Source organism: Tauraco erythrolophus, chromosome Z (genome assembly GCF_009769465.1).
Source record: "Tauraco erythrolophus isolate bTauEry1 chromosome Z, bTauEry1.pri, whole genome shotgun sequence".
In the NCBI taxonomy this organism is placed as follows: Eukaryota; Metazoa; Chordata; class Aves; order Musophagiformes; family Musophagidae; genus Tauraco; species Tauraco erythrolophus.
Genome location: NC_141496.1, coordinates 1,678,486 through 1,697,460, shown reverse-complemented (window position 1 = coordinate 1,697,460; position 18,975 = coordinate 1,678,486). Strand labels below are relative to the sequence as shown.

The 18,975-nt window shown below is 45.6% G+C and overlaps 1 protein-coding gene across 2 annotated transcripts in view; it reads left to right on the top strand.

Annotated features, from left to right (window-relative positions):
- Positions 1-18,975, top strand: part of DCC (DCC netrin 1 receptor) — a 561,273-nt gene that overhangs the window by 405,364 nt on the left and 136,934 nt on the right. For both annotated transcript variants that reach the window (XM_086628967.1, XM_086628964.1), the window contains exons 8-9: positions 9,388-9,544; positions 16,924-17,078. In XM_086628967.1, coding sequence (XP_086485093.1) covers positions 9,388-9,544; positions 16,924-17,078 — 312 coding nt within the window. The remainder of the gene's footprint in view (positions 1-9,387; positions 9,545-16,923; positions 17,079-18,975) is intronic.

Below are 18,975 nucleotides of genomic sequence, written 5' to 3'. Positions count from 1 at the left end.
AAAAAAAACTTACCTTAAAAAATATATAACATATTGCTATATTTTTTTTTCAGGGCTTTGTCCCACGATAATGATCTCAGAATTGGTCTTTAACCCATCAAATGTTATTTTTTAAACTGGCTGAGGTGGGGAGATGATTTTTTAGAATGGACAGGGCACTAAAAATCTCTGCTGACTCTTTGGGGTTTTTTTAATCTGTGGCAGCGCCGCCAGCTGTCGAGTTGTCAAATAGGTTTATTATAGATTGGAGGCACTAATTCAGATTGGGAACCCTCCTAATTACTGATTTTGTTACTCGTATGGTGGAACGATTGTTCTGGGAGCAACGTAACCAATGAAGCATGCTTTCGTAGAGACTTGAGTCCTACCAGACTGTGCCCCGAAACCACAATCACCTTTGTTGAGGTCTTTTTCTGACCCCTTCTCCTACCCCTGGAGCACATCCCAGGGTTCTAGCAGGTATATACGCAACCAACCCACCACTTTTGATGCCCCCAAGTACCACCTACTAAGAGGCAGCTGAGCGAGGAGCACGTTTTTTCGTACCAAGGCCATATATGATGCTGAAGGGTCATTGAGATCCTCTTGAAGCCTTTGGATCAGTAGGGACACCGCACCCAAGAACTGATTTTCGTTAAACTCATGATGATTTCCTTTATTTGAGATCCCTAATCTCTTGAGAAATTTGGTTAGAATTGGCTAAAATGCAACAGCTGCCCTGGAAGGTTTGAAAGACAAGCAGATGGGATGTTCATTAAGCTTGCTTTCTTTAAAAAATCACCATGAAGGGTGATTTCATACAAGAGTTTCAATCCAGGGCTTAAATATTTGGTTTTAGGGATAAGGACTTTTACTGTCTTTGTGTCTGGCCGTTCTGATAGTCAATGGAATATTTAATTTTGTGTTCAGTCTCTCTTTAGGACCAGTTAAGGTCAGTGCTTCAGGTCTCCTGCAGTTTAGCAGCATCTATAATTTCACTTCTCAAAGCTGATGCAGGGCAGATTACAAGAAGACAACCTTTGGTGTCTTCTCTCCCTGGTGTCTATCAATCTTTTGAGCCTTGAACCTACTGGATGGGCAGCCCATCACCTCACAGGGACACTGACTGCTTCAGAGGTTGTATTGTGTATTGAATAAAAACAGAGCTGAGGTTCCTATGGCACCATCCCCTGTCCCCTCCCTCTGATTGCCCCAGGCTTGGTGTGGACTTTGCATCATTATGCACGTCTAGGGAGAGAAATACTGAATATTGTGGATCTGGTGCTGTAGACATCCCAAAGAAGATGCTTTGGGAGCCGAGAGTCTCTCCAGTGTTAGCCAGGACCAGAAAGTGATGCCATTTTTTCCCATTGTTTTAATGAGACCATTGTTTTGCGACATATTATATTAGAATCAAAGAATCATAGAATGGTTTGGCTTGGAAGGGACCTTCAAGATCATCTAGTTCCAACTCCCCTGCCATGGGCAGGGACACCTGCCACTACACCAGGTTGCTCAAAGCCCCTTCCAACCTGGCCTTGAACACTTCCAGGGATGGGGCAGCCACAACTTCTCTGGACAACCTGGTCTATTATATCAGTTTGATTACATATAAGGAAGAAATTCTTCACTATGAAGGTGGTGAAGCTCCTCCATGACCAGCAGGATGAGGGAGAGGATTCTGCCCCTCTACTCTGCTCTTCTGAGACCCCACCTGCAGTACTGTCTTCAGCTCTCAGGCCTCTAACACAAGAAGGACATGGAGCTGTTGGAGCAGGTCCAGAGAAGGGCCATGAAGATTATGAGAGGCTGGAGCACCTCTCCTGTGAAGGCACGCTGAGAGAGTTGGGGTTGTTGAGCCTGGAGAAGAGAAGGCTCCGGGGAGACTTTCTAGCAGCCTTCCAGTACCTGAAGGGGCTACAAGAAAGATGGAGAGGGGCTTTGGACAAGGGTGTGTAGTGACAGGACAAGGGGCAATGGCTTTAAACTGAAAGAGGGGAGATTTTGATTAGAAGAACTTCTTGACCCTCAGGGTGGTGAGGCACTGGACCAGGTTTCCCAGAGAAGTTGTGGTTTCCCCATCCTTGGAAGTGTTCAAGGCCAGGTTGGATGAGGCTTTGAGCAACCTGCTGTGGTGGCAGATGTCCTTGCCCATGACAGGAGGACTGGAACGATATGATCTTGACGGTCACTTCCAAACCAAACTATTCTATAATTCATGAGCTCCTGAAGGTACATCCATGGTGGAATGCTGAGCCTGCCTGCTTACCTCAAAGGTACCGGCCACGTCACCTACTGGTTATGAGAACCTTTTACTGTTAAGAAGTGACATCTCCACAAATTATTTCTTATGCTGGGCACAGTCATAGTGTTGCTTTTTAAAAGCATGGAAGATCAATGTAACCCAAATTGTCCTCTCCTAAAAGCTCTGTCCTCAAGGTACCTTGGTGTGCGATGCACATCTTGCAGAGGACACCTGGAAGTTTTCCAGCTCCTGGCTGATTTTGCTTACACTGCTGAAGATTCGCAGACTTTATTAAACCAGTCATTTCTATGACACATGGAGAAGATAAAAAAACACCCACAACTTTCTTCTCCTGGGTAGGCATTGCCTTTCCTTCCCGTTAAACATGTCTTCGTCTATTAAAGCTGCTGCTCTTTTGCGCTGGGCTTCTTGTCTCGCTCTTGACGGACCCGTTTTGAGCTCTCGGTGCTTTGATGAGCAGCGACGGAGATCCTGATGCACCGTCGCGCCGCGATCATCACCCCACTCTGCACCGTCGCGTCACATCACCGGTCCACCAAACTGGTTTTCACTGATGGCCTTGTAGCATGGTTTAGACTGCTGAAGATGCAAGGGTTGTGTAAACGTACCATCTGGGTGTCCATCTGTCTACCTCTTGCCTTCTGTCCTCTCCTTTTGAGTTATTTATTATCAGTTGGACAACTGAAAATGAGTGAAGAGCAATGACTTTTTTTGGGAATCCCTTTAAAACTACCAGGTGGGCAGAGAAGGGCTATCAGAGTCAATCCTGGAGGTGCAGGAGGAACAACTGACTCTTCCCACCTCCCGAGGTGGTGGGTATCTGTGGAGAGGTCCCACCAGGACCCCTCCATATAGCTTTTGCTATCAAATACTGGAAACAACTGGTGGCAATGAGGAGCTTTCAGAGTGGCACCACGGGCTGCGAATTATTGGCTGATTTCACGGTTGATCTCGTTGCTCTGAGGTTCTCTCCCGGCATCTCGCTGAAGGTGGTGACACATGCTTCACCACAAATGAAAGTGGTTTTAAGAGCTGTCCAGCTTATTTAAAATCTTACTTAGAACTTTCCAGGAAATTTGGACTCAGATGTTTCTCTTCTCTCTATTTTGTTTTTTTTTTTTTTTCAAGTTGGATGGAAGCACTTATTTTACGCAATTTTACACCGAGTATATGATAAAAGGATGGGCCGAAGAGGAAACTCAAAGTGATGGGATTGATGCAATTCTGATGTCAGCAAAAAGGTGGTGGTAAGAGAAAAGTAGTTGGGACACCTGGGCAATTGCAGATGGAAAAAGACCTCTTAGATCCTCATAAGTCTCTTTCGACATTTTTGAAAAAAGACCTCTTGGATCCTCATCGGTCTTGATATTTATGGAAAAAGGCCTCTTAGATCCTCATCAGGCTTGATATTTGTGGAAAAAGACCTCTTAGATCCTCATCAGTCTTGATATTTATGGGAAAAGACCTCTTAGATCCTCATCAGTCTCAATATTTAGGGAAAAAGGCCTCTTACATCCTCATCAGTCGCTTTTGATGCTTTTATTTCTGTAACATCTGAGCGTTTTGCGTTCCTGAGTTTACTTATACGTTGTGTCCTGTCTTGAGTGAAGTGATTTGGGATCTTTATTGGCTGCCCAAGGAATGTTGCATGTCATCATTCATGTCATAATAAAAAAAAAAAAAAGCAATGAAAAATAAGCATGATTGTCTCATTGTGCAAACAGGAAAAGACGGGAGCAGTGCGAGAGACATCATAGAATCATAGAATGGTTTGAGTTGGAAGGGACCTCAAAGATCATCCAGTTCCAAACCCCCTGCAATGGGCAGGGACACCCTCCACTACACCAGGTTGCCCAAAGCCCCATCCAACCTGGCCTTGAACACTTCCAGGGATGGGGCAGCCACAGCTCCTCTGGGCAACCTGTTCCAGTGCCTCACCACACTCAGTGTAAAAAATTTCTTCCCTATATCCAATCTAAATCTCCCCTCCTTCAGTTTAAAGCCATTGCCCCTTGTCCTATCACTACACACCCTTGTCAAAAGTCCCTCTCCAGCTTTCCTGTAGGCCCCCTTTAGGTACTGGAAAACTGCTATAAGATCAATCATAGAATGGTTTGGGTTGGAAGGGACCTCAAAGATCCAGTTCCAACTCCCCTGCCATTGGCAGGGACACCCTCCACTACACTAGGTTGCTCAAAGCCTCATCCAACCTGGCCTTGAGCATTTCCAGGGATGGGGCAATCACAGCTTCTCTGGGCAACCTGCTCCAGTGCCTCACCACCCTCACTACCTAGATGTTTGATGATATGCTGAAAGTCTTGTAGAGGTAGAGGTTGAACCCAGGCAACCTAGAACCCAGGCAAAAGACTTCTAGTACACAGCCATCTTTTTCCTTTCTCCGTCTTTGGTTTCGACTTTGTGGTCAATACATAGATGGTTTTGGGGTGGGTCAAAACTGGCTCCTTTCCAGATGGATGTTGTTTGCTAGAAAGTAGCTCCTGAGTTGATCGTTGCTCTTCTCTTAGATGTCGTGTGACCCAAGACACAGAAGATGCTCAATAAAGCAAAACCACTTGACAGGTTTTTGGCAGTTTATCAAGAGACTGGAGAAGTCTCGTGGACTGTGGTTCCGTTGGGGAACTCAGAATTCTTTCATGGAAAAGTTGCTGTAAAAGGTGTGGGGTTGGTATTGGGGCCGGCGCTGTTAAATATCTTTGCTGGTGACATGGACAGTGGGATCGAGTGCACCCTCAGCAATTTGGAGATGCTACCAAGCTGGGTGGTGTGGTGGACACGTTGGAGGGAAGGGATGCCATGCAGAGGGACCTTGACAGGCTGGAAAGCTGGGCCTGTGAGAACCTCATGAAGTTCAACAAGGCCAAATGCAAGGTCCTGCACATGGGTCGGGGCAATCCCAAGCACAAGTACAGGCTGAGCGGAGAACGGATTGAGAGCAGCCCTGAGGAGAAGGACTTGGGGGTGTTGAGTGAGGAGAAGCTCAATGTGATCCAGCAATGTGCGCTGACAGCCCAGAAAGCTAGCCGTGTCCTGGGCTGCATCAAAAGAAGCGTGGGCAGCAGGTTGAGGGAGGGGATTCTGCCCCTCTACTCTGCTCTCCTGAGACCCCCCCTGCAGTGCTGCCTTCAGCTCTGGGGTCCCCAACAGCTGAAGGACATGGAGCTGTTGGAGCGAGTCCAGAGGAGGCCATGAAAACAATCCAAGGGCTGGAGCACCTCTGCTATGGAGACAGGCTGAGAGAGTTGGGCTGTTCAGTCTGGAGAAGAGAAGGCTCCGGGGAGACCTTCTAGCAGCCTTCCAGTACCCAAAGGGCTACAAGAAAGCTGGAGAGGGGCTTTGGACACGGGTGTATAGTGACAGGACAAGGGGCAATGGCTTTAAACTGAAAGAGGGGAGATTTAGATTAAATCTAAGAAAGAAATTTTTCACTTTGTGGGTGGTGAGGCACTGGAACAGGTTGCCCAGAGAAGCTGTGGCTGCCCCATCCCTGGCAGTGTTCAAGGCCAGGTTGGATGAGGCTTTGGGCAACCTGGTGTAGTGGCAGGTGTTCCTGCCCATGGCAGGGGAGGTTGGAACTGGATGATCTTTGAGGTCCCTTCCAACTGTAACCATTCTCTGATGCTGTGACAACATTTCTGTTTGCTGCTTAACACTGTTGATATTTGAAATGTCTTCCAAATCCCTTGGCTGCTTTAAAAACCTGTAGATTATTTCAGCTTTTTCCGTGGGCGGCATCTATTGTTCGGTGGGTCGGAGGCGCCTGCCTGGATTAACTGACCAGCATCTCCTCCGGGAGCGTTTGCGGATGATTGAATTTCTCGCAATCAACAGCTCGTTGCCCCTCGCCCTCCCCATTTTTCTCGGGGACTAATTGACGATGACAGATGTCAACTGCGCGGTGCCACCGCCGCTGCCTTCGCGGCACTGAGGGGGAGAGCAACAGAGTTTCTCTGAACACAGGAGCTGCTCAGTGGTGGGTTTGCCCGTGTTTTCTTTAAATTTTTTTTTTTTTTTTTTTTTACGGCATAGCATCAGTTAATTAAGATCTCTTCAATCCATGAACGTAGAGGAGCCGTTAAGGCTGTATTTGCCATTGATTTTTTTTTTTTTCCCTCGCAAACACGAACAGCGATTTGTCTCAGCTGGAAAAGGAAAGAACTGGAATATAATACACAGACAGATGTTCATTCCAGGCATGCTTGTCTTTCGCGTGCACGTACCAACCTGTCTGGAGTCTCCCCTTGGAGATCTGCTGGCCAAGCTGTGTCCGAAACAAGCTCAGGTATGAAAAGAGAAATATCTCTGATTTAGCTGCAGTTAAAGAAATTATAGGAAAGTAATTTGTATCATTTATAGGGATTTTTGAAAATAAAATAGTGGATAGTGACCGTGCCTGTGCTAAGAGCACCATTGCTGTGGTGGCCCAGCAGTGATGGGTGTACAGACGTAGTGTATGGCCATGGAGAGTTGCAGCTGTCCAGCCTGGAGAACACCAGCTGTCCAAAAATAAGTGAAGCCACTAAAATATCTCCTTTTCTGGAGAGTCACACCTGGAATATTGCTGGAATAACAGTACCAGGCAGCTTTTCACACCCAGCATCCTTAGACCTTGGTCAGCAGGACCTCCTCTTCATTTGTTGAAGATGGTTTCACCATGGTGGATTGAGCTCATGTAGTCAGATGAAAGATTGAAGGGTTTCAGACATTACTCGTGGAGATAATTTTGAGTTCTCTGTCTCTTGATATTGTGCTGTTGTGCTGTAGCTGTTTGCAGTTTCATCTCTAGCGACAATAAAAGTGAAATTGCTTTTGTCAGCAATAGCTCTATGGAGCTTGCTGGAAGCTGGAGTAAAACATGTGCTTGGTGCATTGATCATAATGCGAGTTTCTGAGTACTCAATGAGTTTTGATGGGAAGAGAGGAGCCAGGCTGCCATGCCCCACTGAAAGGATGGATATTTGGTGGAGGAACCACAAATCAGGGTGTTTTGTGGTAGAACTCCAAGTTTCTCCAGACCCTCAGGTGCCAAAATATTTAATCACGGGACTTTTTCGGAATTGCGGTGTTTGATTTAAGTACCGGAACTCAACTGGAAAAATCTCGTAGGTTTGCCTGTGTGTTTTTATCCCATCGTGGTACTTCTCTAGAGATGTTCACCTACTGCAGCCCTCGTTAGAAGAAGACAATGTGCTTCTGCTTATGAGTCAACCTATAGACTACACTGGAAACCTAAATCTTCTCGTTCCGGCCACTAAGCAAAATAATCGTGGAGGCGTAATAAGAACGTACGTGGAATTATACTTGAGTGTTGTGTTTGCACGGTATTTAGATCGGTGGCCCGTGACTAAGGACCCTAAACCCCATCTCAGTGCAAATAACGGATCAGAACTTCGCAGCCAAAAGAGCCGAGACCGTGGCTTATTATTTTTCTTTTTCGACACCTCATTAGTCTGGAAATGCCACTGGGAAATTCCTTTTAATTCCCCTCTGATTTTGGATTGATCACACTAAGTGAGGGGTAATAATATTTGTTATTAATAATGGCAACGTTAATGGCTTTTAATAATAATTTAGGGATAACAGAAAAAAACGGTGAGATAATATTCAGTGAACGTCATGGGTTTTACACAAAGCTGTTCTTCATCAGTTGTTTAGATAATACAACGCTTTTAACGATCTCACGGTAAATGAACACTGCTGAAATCGCTCACAGGGACTGGCCAAGAAAGATTCGCAATAACGAAAAGTACAAATTGGGTTTGGGTTCGGTGTCAATCACAGAATGGTTTGGGTTGGAAGGGATCTTCAAGATCATCCAGTTCCATCCCCCCTGCCATGGGCAGGGACACCTGCCACTACACCAGGTTGCTCAAAGCCTTATCCAACCTGGCCTTGAACACTTCCAGGGGTGGGGCATCTACAACTTCTCTGGGGAACCTGGTCCAGTGCTTCAACACCCTCAGAGCGAAGCTCTTCCTTAGATCTAATCGAAATGTCCCCTCTTTGAGATTAAATCCATTGCCCCTTGTCCTATCACTACATGCCCTTGTCAAAAGTCCCTCTCCAGCTTTCCTGTAGCCCCCTTGGAGTACTGGAAACCTGCTAGAAGGTCTCCCAAGAGCCTTCTCTTCTCCAGGCTGATCAGCACCAACTCTCTCAGCCTGTCTCCAGAGCAGAGGTGCTCCAGCCCTCGAATCATCTTTGTGGCCTCCTCTGAACCCGCTCCAACAGCTCCATGTCCTTGTGTTGGGGACCCCAACAGTGAACATCTGCTTTTCAGGGCTGGTGCAGCCTGTGAAGTTGGACTTTATCCCTCAGGTTTGCCCTTGGAGAAGGTTAGGTGACTGTGGATGCTTCATCAGGTGCCCGTGCTAAATCAAGAGGCAGCTGATTACTTAAAGGATTGTTAAAAAATAAATGTAATATCTTTATGTTGGCAGACCGGCTTTCACACAGGTTTGGTGGGCAGCAACCCTTAAACTCTACAAATAGGTGCTGATCTGAGCTAAATTTTACTGCTTGAATCTGTTTTATGGACATATCTGAGCTTTGCACGTAGACGGAATGTTTTTCCATGGGGACCAATGTTAATGTTAAGTCTTGTTGTCCATTTTTTCTTTTCATTTTATCTCACTTGGACACAATTATCTAACGAGTCGCGTGCAGAAGCACCCGTCTTAGTTTCTGCTCTTCCCAGACCGGTTGGTTTATAGGCTTCAGGCTTTTGAGATGTCAGTTGGTGCTTCTTTTTGAGGTTCAATCTTGCTGCTGCTTGGGGTACAAGAGACAAAACCGGTGAAATAGGAGTGAACACATGAATTTCTCACGCCCATCACTCATACAAGAAATTATTTCCGAGGATCCCGAGGAAGCAGCCTACTCGAGTTTTGCGCGTTGCTGTTCAATTTAGAGGCTGGTGTATTTTTCAGGTGTGATTTTACTGTTAGTTTTTTTTTTTCTCTCTCTCTCTCTTTCATCCCTTGTCATTTTATTCACGCTTCTTCCGTGACACCTTGGTCCTTTGTTTCATACCACCTCAGCCGTGGCCACCACGGTACCTCCCGCTCACCCCGACACCTCCATGCCACCGGCCTCTCTGACTGACTCCTCTCCTTCCCCTTCAGCTGTCCCAAGTTCCAGTGTCCTCCCCTCTGCTCCCCGAGATGTGGTCCCTGTTTTGGTCTCCAGCCGATTCATCCGTCTCAGCTGGCGCCCACCTGCAGAAGCCCGAGGCAACATCCAGACGTACACGGTCTTCTTCTCCAGGGATGGCGTCAACAGGTAGGCATCAACAGTCTGCGGGACTCCTCTGGATGGGAGGAGGAACATCTGAGGTTGTCATGAGTATCTTGCAAGTGGTTCTCAACCTTGTGTTCTTCTCCTCATGAAGCCAGAACTGCCTTTTGTTGCCCCGTATTTTTATAGATGTTGTATCAACATTTATATAACGGTGCTCGTTGTCTTGAAGTTCCGTTTGTGTTGACAGTGATGTCTGTGGATCTTACCCCCTCCAGGTCTTACTCAACCATCTAAAATAAAATACTGGTTTTATAAAAAAGCTCCGTATTTTACCTTTCATCTTCATCTGAAGACACAGGCTGGAGCCTTCTTTGCATCACCGGTCGAAGTGAATTTGTTAAGCCCTAATCAACTGGAGAGGAGGACCGCGTTTAGAGTGGTGCAAATGATGTAAGACCTTGAAAAATAGCCAGAGAGGAGGTTGTGAGGGTTTTCCGTCATTGCAAACACAATGGACCAGCCTGGGTTGTTCCAGCTACGTGGACTGGAGGTGCACAGCAGATAGCTCTTCTGTGATAGCAGCACTAGAGATTCGTCGGTGTTTGCATGATTCCCCATCATATATGCTCATTTCATGCTCCAAAAGTTACTCCATGTTTACTTTGGGTTTTATTTTATTTTCATAACTTTGTAAATTATTTTATGCCCGAGAAAAATCTTGTGTTCTTCTCTTTCTGTACATCACGATGAAGAACTTACTTGAAGCATCCTGCCCTGTGTTTCGCTGCACTTAAGATACACTTCAGCTACGGCATGGTGACTAGTAGTTGTGTGTGTGCTGGTGGCAGCTCAGCTTCTGAGGGGACTTGAGATGGAATCTATATTTAATTGAAGAATGAGTGGATGTGTATTGGATCCATGAGGGATAAAGACCCGACAGTTACCAAAGTGACTTCCCCTCCGCCACAGTGTGGACTTAACCTTCATCTAAAAGGGCTCTCATAGAATCATAGAATGGTTTGGGTTGGAAGGGACCTTCAAGATCACCTAGTTCCAACCCCCCTGCCATGGGCAGGGACACCTGCCACGGGGTCAGGTTGCTCAAAGCCTCATCCAACCTGGCCTTGAACACTTCCAGGGATGGAGCAGCCACAACTTCTCTGGGCATCCTGGTCCAGTGCCTCACCACCCTCACACTGAAGAATTTCTTCCTTAGATGTAATCAAAATCTCCTCTCTTTCAGTTTAAATCCATTGCCCCTTGTCCTATCACTACACACCCTTGTCCAAAGCCCCTCTTCAGCTTTCTTGTAGCCCCTTTAGGTACTAGGAGGCTGCTGGAAGATCTCCTCGGAGCCTTCTCTTCTCCAGGCTCAACAACCTCAACTCTCTCAGCCTGGCTTCAAAGGAGAGGTGCTTCAGCCCTTGGAGGAGGGCTTTGATGTTAACCTCAGGGATGCGAAGGAACAGTCAGAGAAATTACTGTGTAAGTCCTGGAGTAAAGCCATCTTCTCGCCTTCGAGAGCAAAGAAGATTTGCCTGACAGCTAACACGACGCACATGACAAACGGCCATTTCAGCAACCATCTGGAAAAAGAAGTCTGTGGTGTTTTGAACTCTCTCTTAAAGGTTTTTCAACTCAACCTTTTCAAATAAACCACTTTGGGAAGAGATTGCGCTTCTTGCCGTAGTGTAATCACCTTCTGATGGGATGCTCTTTAATCTTCGTGCTCGGTGAGGCATCCTGCGTGGGATCAAACGGTTTTGCTTGCTGATAAGGACGATTGGAAAGAGCACTTAAAGGTAAAAGGCGAGTGTTCTCAGAAAAAGAGAAAACAAACCTTCAATCTATTAGGAACTAAAGAACCAGGCAGCCAATTCACCTGCACTCAAGAAAGTTTCTGGTTGAGAGAGAAGTTGGGATTTAAAAGCGAGCAATTCGTGAGTGTTGTTTGGTAATAGCCGACTGTTGATGGAAAAATGAGCAGAAAAGGAGTTTTTCATTGATAGGATGTTTTAGTAGATATTTAACTCTCGGCATACGTTTGATTGTGATTATTTTCTGTTAAAATATAGTGGAATATAATAGTAGAATATCACCGTGCATTTCACTGGATATCACTCTTTGAGGACGTGTACGCACATACAGAAAGACCGTAAAATTCCATCCTGCCTTGCAGGAGAAGTGTTCAGTAGAAGAAAAGAGCTCTTTTAGGTATCGTTTGATGTTAGAAGCTTGTTGGAAAAAAACAACCAATTTTGTACACGAGCAATGAGGTCATCAAAAAGATTAAAAATGCCGCATTTACCAATGGAATGGCAAATCTCCGCCTTTTCAATTCCTTTCTCGTTTTACTGCTCAGATGATGAGCTCTTGGGAACGCCCTTGGGTGCTGCGAGGGTGCAGATGGACAATAAAATCAATGTTAAATCATTACTATTTATTTATTTTTTTAGCTAGAGGTGGTCTTCATGTAGGAAACATTGCATCCATCTTTAAACCTCTCCAGACCCAACAACGTTTATGTCTTGACATTGCCCATGTTGAATTGCAAACTTGATATAGATTTCTTTGGCGTGAGCGTTGGCAAAAAGGTTCGGATTTGGTATTTCAATCTAGAGGCAGGTTCGTTATTTTTGATCTGATTTTGATATTCTGGTTGGCTCTTGGCCTCGTGGTTTGTTCCCTCTTCTCATTCATCTCTGCTCATTTGCTTCTCAATGAGGGAGTGTGGATTCATACAGGCATTTGATATTTCCGTGGTAGAGTATGAGTCATGGTAGACAAAGAAATATATTGTTTATTTTTGCTGATTTGCTCTTGATCTCTCTTTAAACAAAACAAAAACAAAAAAAAAAAGAAAACCACCTCCTCAATTGTAATCTCAAGACAGATTTAATTACCTGTGTGTAGATTTGAATGAATTCTGCCTTCCCAGTGAGAATCGACATCACTATGTTTAACATTCAAAATTGAAGTTAGGATAAAAAATTTATTATGTTTATTTATAAAGAATGAGAAATATTTATACAGTAATATAGTTATTTTGAGCCTTTTAGATGAGACACAAACCCCCAAAATCCAGTTCAGTTTTTGACTGCAACCTTTGAAATGTCAAGGTGGCTTAAGTAACAGGTCCTGATTTGTAGCTATCCTTCTTTCATAGCTATTAGCCAACATTTTTTTTCCCAATAAATGAAATTAAATGCTCTGATTTTATTTTTTTTTTATAAAAAGGAAAATTACTCTGGAAAACAGCAATGTTACAGCTGAACATAAAACCCTTGGACGAAAGACTGTTTTGAAAGATTTGGAGCAGTTTTGTTTTTAATTGAACATTCACTTCTTTTCAATAATAAATTAATAAATGAGGGACCTTGACAGGCTGGAGGGGTGAGTCCCTGCGAACCTCATGAAGTTCAAAAAGGCCAAATGCAAGGTCCTGCACGTTAGTAGAGGCAATCCCAAGCACAAGTACAGGCTGGGTGGAGAACAAATTGAGAGCAGCCCTGAGGAGAAGGACTTGAGGGTGTTGGTTGAGGAGAAACCTCGCATGAGCCAGCAATGTGCGCTGGCAGCCCAGAAAGCCAACCGTGTCCTGGGCTGCATCCAAAGCAGCATGGGCAGCAGGTCGAGGGAGAGGATTCTGCCCCTCTGCTCTGCTCTCCTGAGACCCCCCCTGCAGTGCTGCCTTCAGCTCTGGGGCCCTCAACACCAGAAGGACATGGAGCTGCTGGAGCAGGTCCGGAGGAGGCCACGGAGATGATCGAAGGGCTGGAGCACCTCTGCTATGGAGACAGGCTGAGAGGGTTGGGGCTGTTTGACCTGAAAAGGAGAAGGCTTCGGGGACACTTTCCAGCAGCCTTCCAGTACTTCAAGGGAGCCTACAAGGAAGCTGGAAAGGGGATTTTGACAATAGAACACGGGGCAATGGCTTTAAACTGAAAGAGGGGAGATTTAGATTAGATCTAAGGAAGAACTTATTGACTCTGAGGGTGGTGGGGCACTGGACCAGGTGTCCCAGAGAAGTTGTGGCTGCCCCGTCCCTGGAAGTGTTCAAGGCCAGTTTGGATGGGGCTTTGAGCAACCTGATCTAGTGGCAGGTGTCCCTGCCCATGGCAGGGGGGTTGGAACTAGATAATCTTGAAGGTCCCTTCCAACCCAAACCATTCTATGATTCTCTGATTCTATGATAGTGACAACAAGCTAATAGATCTCCTGATTTAACTTCCTGCATGTTACAGAGTGAAGAAATGAATCAAAGGACCACTTAATTGCATTCAAAAACCCATATTTGATGAAAGCTTGTCTTCAGAATTTAGCTGAAGTTCTAAAAATATCATTCCAAGATGATCTATGTACATTAGTTTTGAAGTTTGCTTATTAGAACCGAGGACTTGATGTTATTTGGTGGGAGAACGTTAATGGGAGATAAAAAAATATCATGAGGTGGTAAAAGTCCATCCATTTTAAAATTAATAGTGTTCATTTCACAGCAAGGAGCGTTAAACGTGACTTGTCTTCCTCGAAGGAACTAATTAGGTGTTCGAAACATTATAAAAGCATTTGTTACACACCTAAGAGATAGATGGGAACTGTAATTATCTTTTTTTTTTTTTTTTTAACATGCTGATACCGTAATGTAACATGATCCTCAGTCACTGGAAATTACATGTCGGAGTCTCCATTTTACAAGAAAGTGGATGACTTTAGTTAAGGTCTTTTATTTTTAGACCATAATTTATGGCCAAGGCTGGGATTGGAAAAGAAAAACCCCCAATGTGAAGGTGCCTGATTCAGGGATATTTGGTGCTTTTTCGATTGTTCCTGGATTGCTGTAGGATCTGTCGCACGTTAACCCTTCACTGGTGAGCGGGAGCAAACGATGGACTTTAGGATATGGGTTGAGGCTCTTCTCACCTAACTTCGGCCTGAGGACTTGTCCACGGAGTGGCTTACTGGAGCTCAAGGGAGAAGGACAACTGCAAGAGTTACATCCATCTAATGTGTTTTAGATGTCTATTTGACATAGGCAAGTGTAGGATGTTGAGGTTCATAAGGGGTTTCTTCTCTTTGCTGGCTGGAGTATTTAAGGCGTCACAGAAGACGTTATTGACCAGTGTGATGTTGGCAGGCGGCCCGTTTAAACAAAAGGGCTAATTTCTTCTCACGGCATAATCACGTTGCCACGGAATATCACCGAAGCCAAAACCAGCGGAGTCAGAAGACATTTGACAGTTTCAGGGAAACAGATTCATTTTGGTGTCTGTCATCACCTGGATGATGAAATTCAAAAAAAACTGTGAGCAGGAGCTCTATATCAGGAGAATAACCAGGTATTTCTGTCCTGGTTCACTTATTCTTCTAAATGTCCATTATCTGGCTACTGCCAGGTTGTGATTGAGTCCAGAGGAGGGCCATAAAGATGAAGAGAGGGCTGGAGCCCCTCTCCTCGGAAGTCAGGCTGAGACAGTTGGGGCTGTTCAGCCTGGAGAAGAGAAGGCTGTGGGGAGACCTTCCAGCAGCCTTCCAGTACCTAAAGGGGCTACAAGAAAGCTGGAGAGGGACTTCAGACAAGGGCATGTAGTGACAGGACAAGGGGTGGTGGCTTTAAACTGAAAGAGGGGAGATTTTTATTAGATATTAGGAAGAACTTCTTGACTCTGAGGGTGGTGAGGCAGTGGCACAGGTTTCCCAGAGAAGTTGTGGCTACCCCATCTGTGGAGTGTTCAAGGCCAGGTTGGATGAGGCTTTGAGCAACCTGGTGTAGTGGAGGGTGTCCCTGCCCATGGCAGGGGGTTGGAACCAGATGATCTTGAAGATCCCTTCCAACCCAAACCATTTTGTGATTCTAAGTTGGTCAAGCTCCGCTTGCACAGTAAGAAAGAGTGAAACCTCTGCCTGCCAACGTCCTCACTGGGGCCCACAGCTCTGCTTTCATCATATCAAGTGCAACCTTTGTGCCAAGGTAGAGACTTTAAACAGCCATCGTCTCTGCTAAGGGACAGTCCCACTGTTTTCCCCAGGGAACGTTCACCCAGGCTTTGTTCCATTGATCCTCGGAGGACCGGAGTGCCAGTGGAGCCTGACGCTCAATGACATGGACCATCTGAGAGGTTTCATTTGGAGGAAACATTCCCCGAAGGAACAATGATCTCCATTCTCTGAATCACTGCTCTGCCGATCACAGCCCAGAGCACCTCAGCAGCGCTACAAAAAATTTGCTGATTAGTCAATTCGGTCTTAAATTTATTTTTTTTTCTCTGCAGCGTGTAATCTACCTTTTTGTTGTTGTTAGCTTTCTCAGAGGGGCTTCTAGCCAAGGAGAGGAGCGACTCACGCCACCCCTAATAAATCAGAAAAGCAATTTTACCAACTTCTGGTTCCAGACTGTCTGTGAAACGACTGTGATTTCATCCAATTTAACCCCTGCTTTGCTGTTCAGGGATTGTGTTTTTCCTGGATAATCCCACATTAATGACTCCAGGTCTTGATCTTTCTCACCAAGCAGCACAAAAGCACAAGTAGGCAGAGCTTTGCTAGACCCAAGGTAGAGAAACCAGGACCAGGGTGCAGGAACCACTTTAGCTCTGGGTGTTTCTGGTGCCAGGAATAATTATATGGCTCTTGCTCCAATGGGAAGATGATGTCCGGCACATCTCCATGGCCAGGGGCTTCCACCTTCCAGTATCTGGGCTGTACTTTCACTCTGGAGACCACTGCCGGCTAGTTATCCCAGGACTTTTTTGATTAGATCTAAGGAAGAAATTTTTCACTCTGAAGGTGGTGAGGCACTGGACCAGGTTGCCCAGAGGAGTTGTGTCTGCCCCATCCCTGGAAATGTTCAAGGCCAGGTTGTATGAGGCTTTGAGCAACCTGGTGTAGTGGAGGGTGTCCCGGCCCATGGCAGGAGGTTGGAACTAGATGATCTTTGAGGTCCCTTCCAACCTTAACCATTCTGTGATTCTATGACTTACTACTGGGAGCAATTGGTGGAGGACCATCAATGACTTTTTTTTTCTGTAGCTCAGCAATAGCGAAGTTCTGGTCAAGTTGGCTGAGGTCCAATATGCATCTCAATTCCCGTACAACAGATGTGTTCTTCTGTTCAATACCCATTTCTTTCAACCCATTTTCCCTTTTTTTTGGTTATGTTAGGAAAAGCAAACAGCCAATACACTATATACCTTATGAAATGTTAAAATAGAGGTCTTTTTTGAAGCACTTACAATTTTCCCACTGGGGTCCGTTACTGGAATTAGGCTTTTTAAAGGAAAAATTAAAAAAAACCCACAACCCTGTAGACAACCTCAAACTGAAGTTTGATAATTAATCCTACCTTGCAGGCTACCAGCTGCATAAATAAATGATGTTTTAAGATCTGAATGCATTTTAAAACCTTTTTTGGTTTTTTTTTTTAGGGAGCGAGCAGTCAACACGTCTCAACCTGGGACTCTTCAACTGACCGTGGGCAACCTGAAACCGGAGGAGACTTACACCTTCCGAGTGGCGGCATATAATGAGTGGGGACCGGGAGAGAGCTCTCAGCCCATCAAGGTCGCCACGCAACCGGAACGTGAGTGTGCGCAAGAATGGGATCGGGTCTCGACGCAAGTGGCTCTAGCGTTGAACCGCAGCTCTACGGTTCTTGGCGTGCCTTGGTTTAAGGTTTTCATATAGATTCTCTTAAAAAATACTACCCGGTAAATAAAACCCATCCTGGATTTGTAATATTTCTTGCATGTATCGTCTAGGTCTCTCAACAGCGGCGTGTTGCGGTTGTGTCATGGCTTTGATGATCACACATCCCGTTTTCTATTACGTGGTCGTGTAAATGATATCAAAAATTCTCCTACGGGACATAAGGAGAGGAGTTTTTTTATGTATAAGGACATAAGTTTTTTATGAGGAAATCAGTAGACACTTTTTTCTGTGCGTCTCTTTGGACTGGAAGTATTTTTATGCAAGAGAAGAGATATTTCTTCTCTTTGAGTTTGTCCTTCTGTGTTTTTTCTCACTTGGAAGGTCCAAGAAGGGCTGTGGCAAAGCGAAGATTGAAACATTCTTTGAGCCTTTCCACTGCCAAATTAATTATTTGGAAGAATTGGCTATAAAAATGGGATCAATATCTAGTTCTTAGCACAGAGATTGGTGCTGAGTCTCGGTACTGATGGGTGCTGGACTGTTCCTTTTACAGCTAAGCTGAGCCCCAGGAAAGGTGTCTGCTAGGGCCAACGAGAGGGCGCGTGATGTTCCCTGACCAGGCAAGAGATGTTGTGAACAAGGGGAAAAGGGACCTTTAGACTTAAATTATTCTGTCATTTGGTGTCTGTAGCTTTGTTCATCCCGAAACACGAATTTCACAGCCTGTTGTCGCTTCCCAAACCCCCGAGAGCAGCGATGTTAGTGAAACAGCACCCAAGATAATGTCACTTTCTGGTGTTTGAGATGCTCTTGCACTTCAGATATGTCTTCCATTCCTGCTCCGAGATCACTCCGCCGCTTCTTTGCAGCTACACAACTGCCGCGTGCAAACATAAGGAAAGTTGTAGCCCAGATCTTTTTTGGGGGGAAATAATTCTGGAAAGTCAGTTTATGAATCCGAGCCTTTTAAAAGTGGTGTGTTAGATAAGTAACTGTCAGCATCATTTATCTGTTAATAATTTCTCTCTGCACAGAAATTCGTACACATTCGTACATCATTTATCTCTGCACAGATATTGTACACAGGCACAAATGTACATATTTCTGTATGTAGAATCACAGAAGGGTTTGGGTGGGAAGGGACCTTCAAGATCATCTAGTTCCAACCCCCCTGCCATGGGCAGGGACACCTGCCACTAGATCAGGTTGCTCAAAGCCTCATCCAACCTGGCCTTGAACACTTCCAGGGATGGGGCAGCCACAGCTTCTCTGGGCAACCTGTGCCAGTTTCACCACCCTCAGAGGGAAAAATTTCTTCCTTAGATCCTGTCTAAATCTACCCTCTTTGAGATTAAAGCCATTACCTCTGGTCCTGTCACTACACACCCTTGTCAAAAGTCCCTCTCCAGCTTTCTTGTAGGCCCTCTTGAAGGCTACTAGAAGGTCTCCTGGAGCCTTCTCTTCTCCAGACTCAACAACCCCAACTCTCTTAGCCTTAGCCTGTCTCCATAGCAGAGGTGCTCCAGCCCTCGTATCGTCTTTGTGGCCTCCTCTGGACCCGCTCCAACAGCTCCACGTCCTTCTTCTGTTGGGGGCCTCACAGCTGAACACAGTATTCCAGGTGGGGTCTCAGGAGAGCAGAGCAGAGGGGCAGAATCCTCTCCCTCGACCTGCTGCCCATGCTGCTTTGAATGCAACTCAGGACATGGTTGTCTTTCTGGGCTGCCAGTGCACATTGCTGGCTTATGCGGGTTTTCTCCTCAACCAACACTCCCAAGTCTGAGGGAGTGTTGTTTGAGGGCTGCTCTCAATTTGTTCTCCACCCAGCC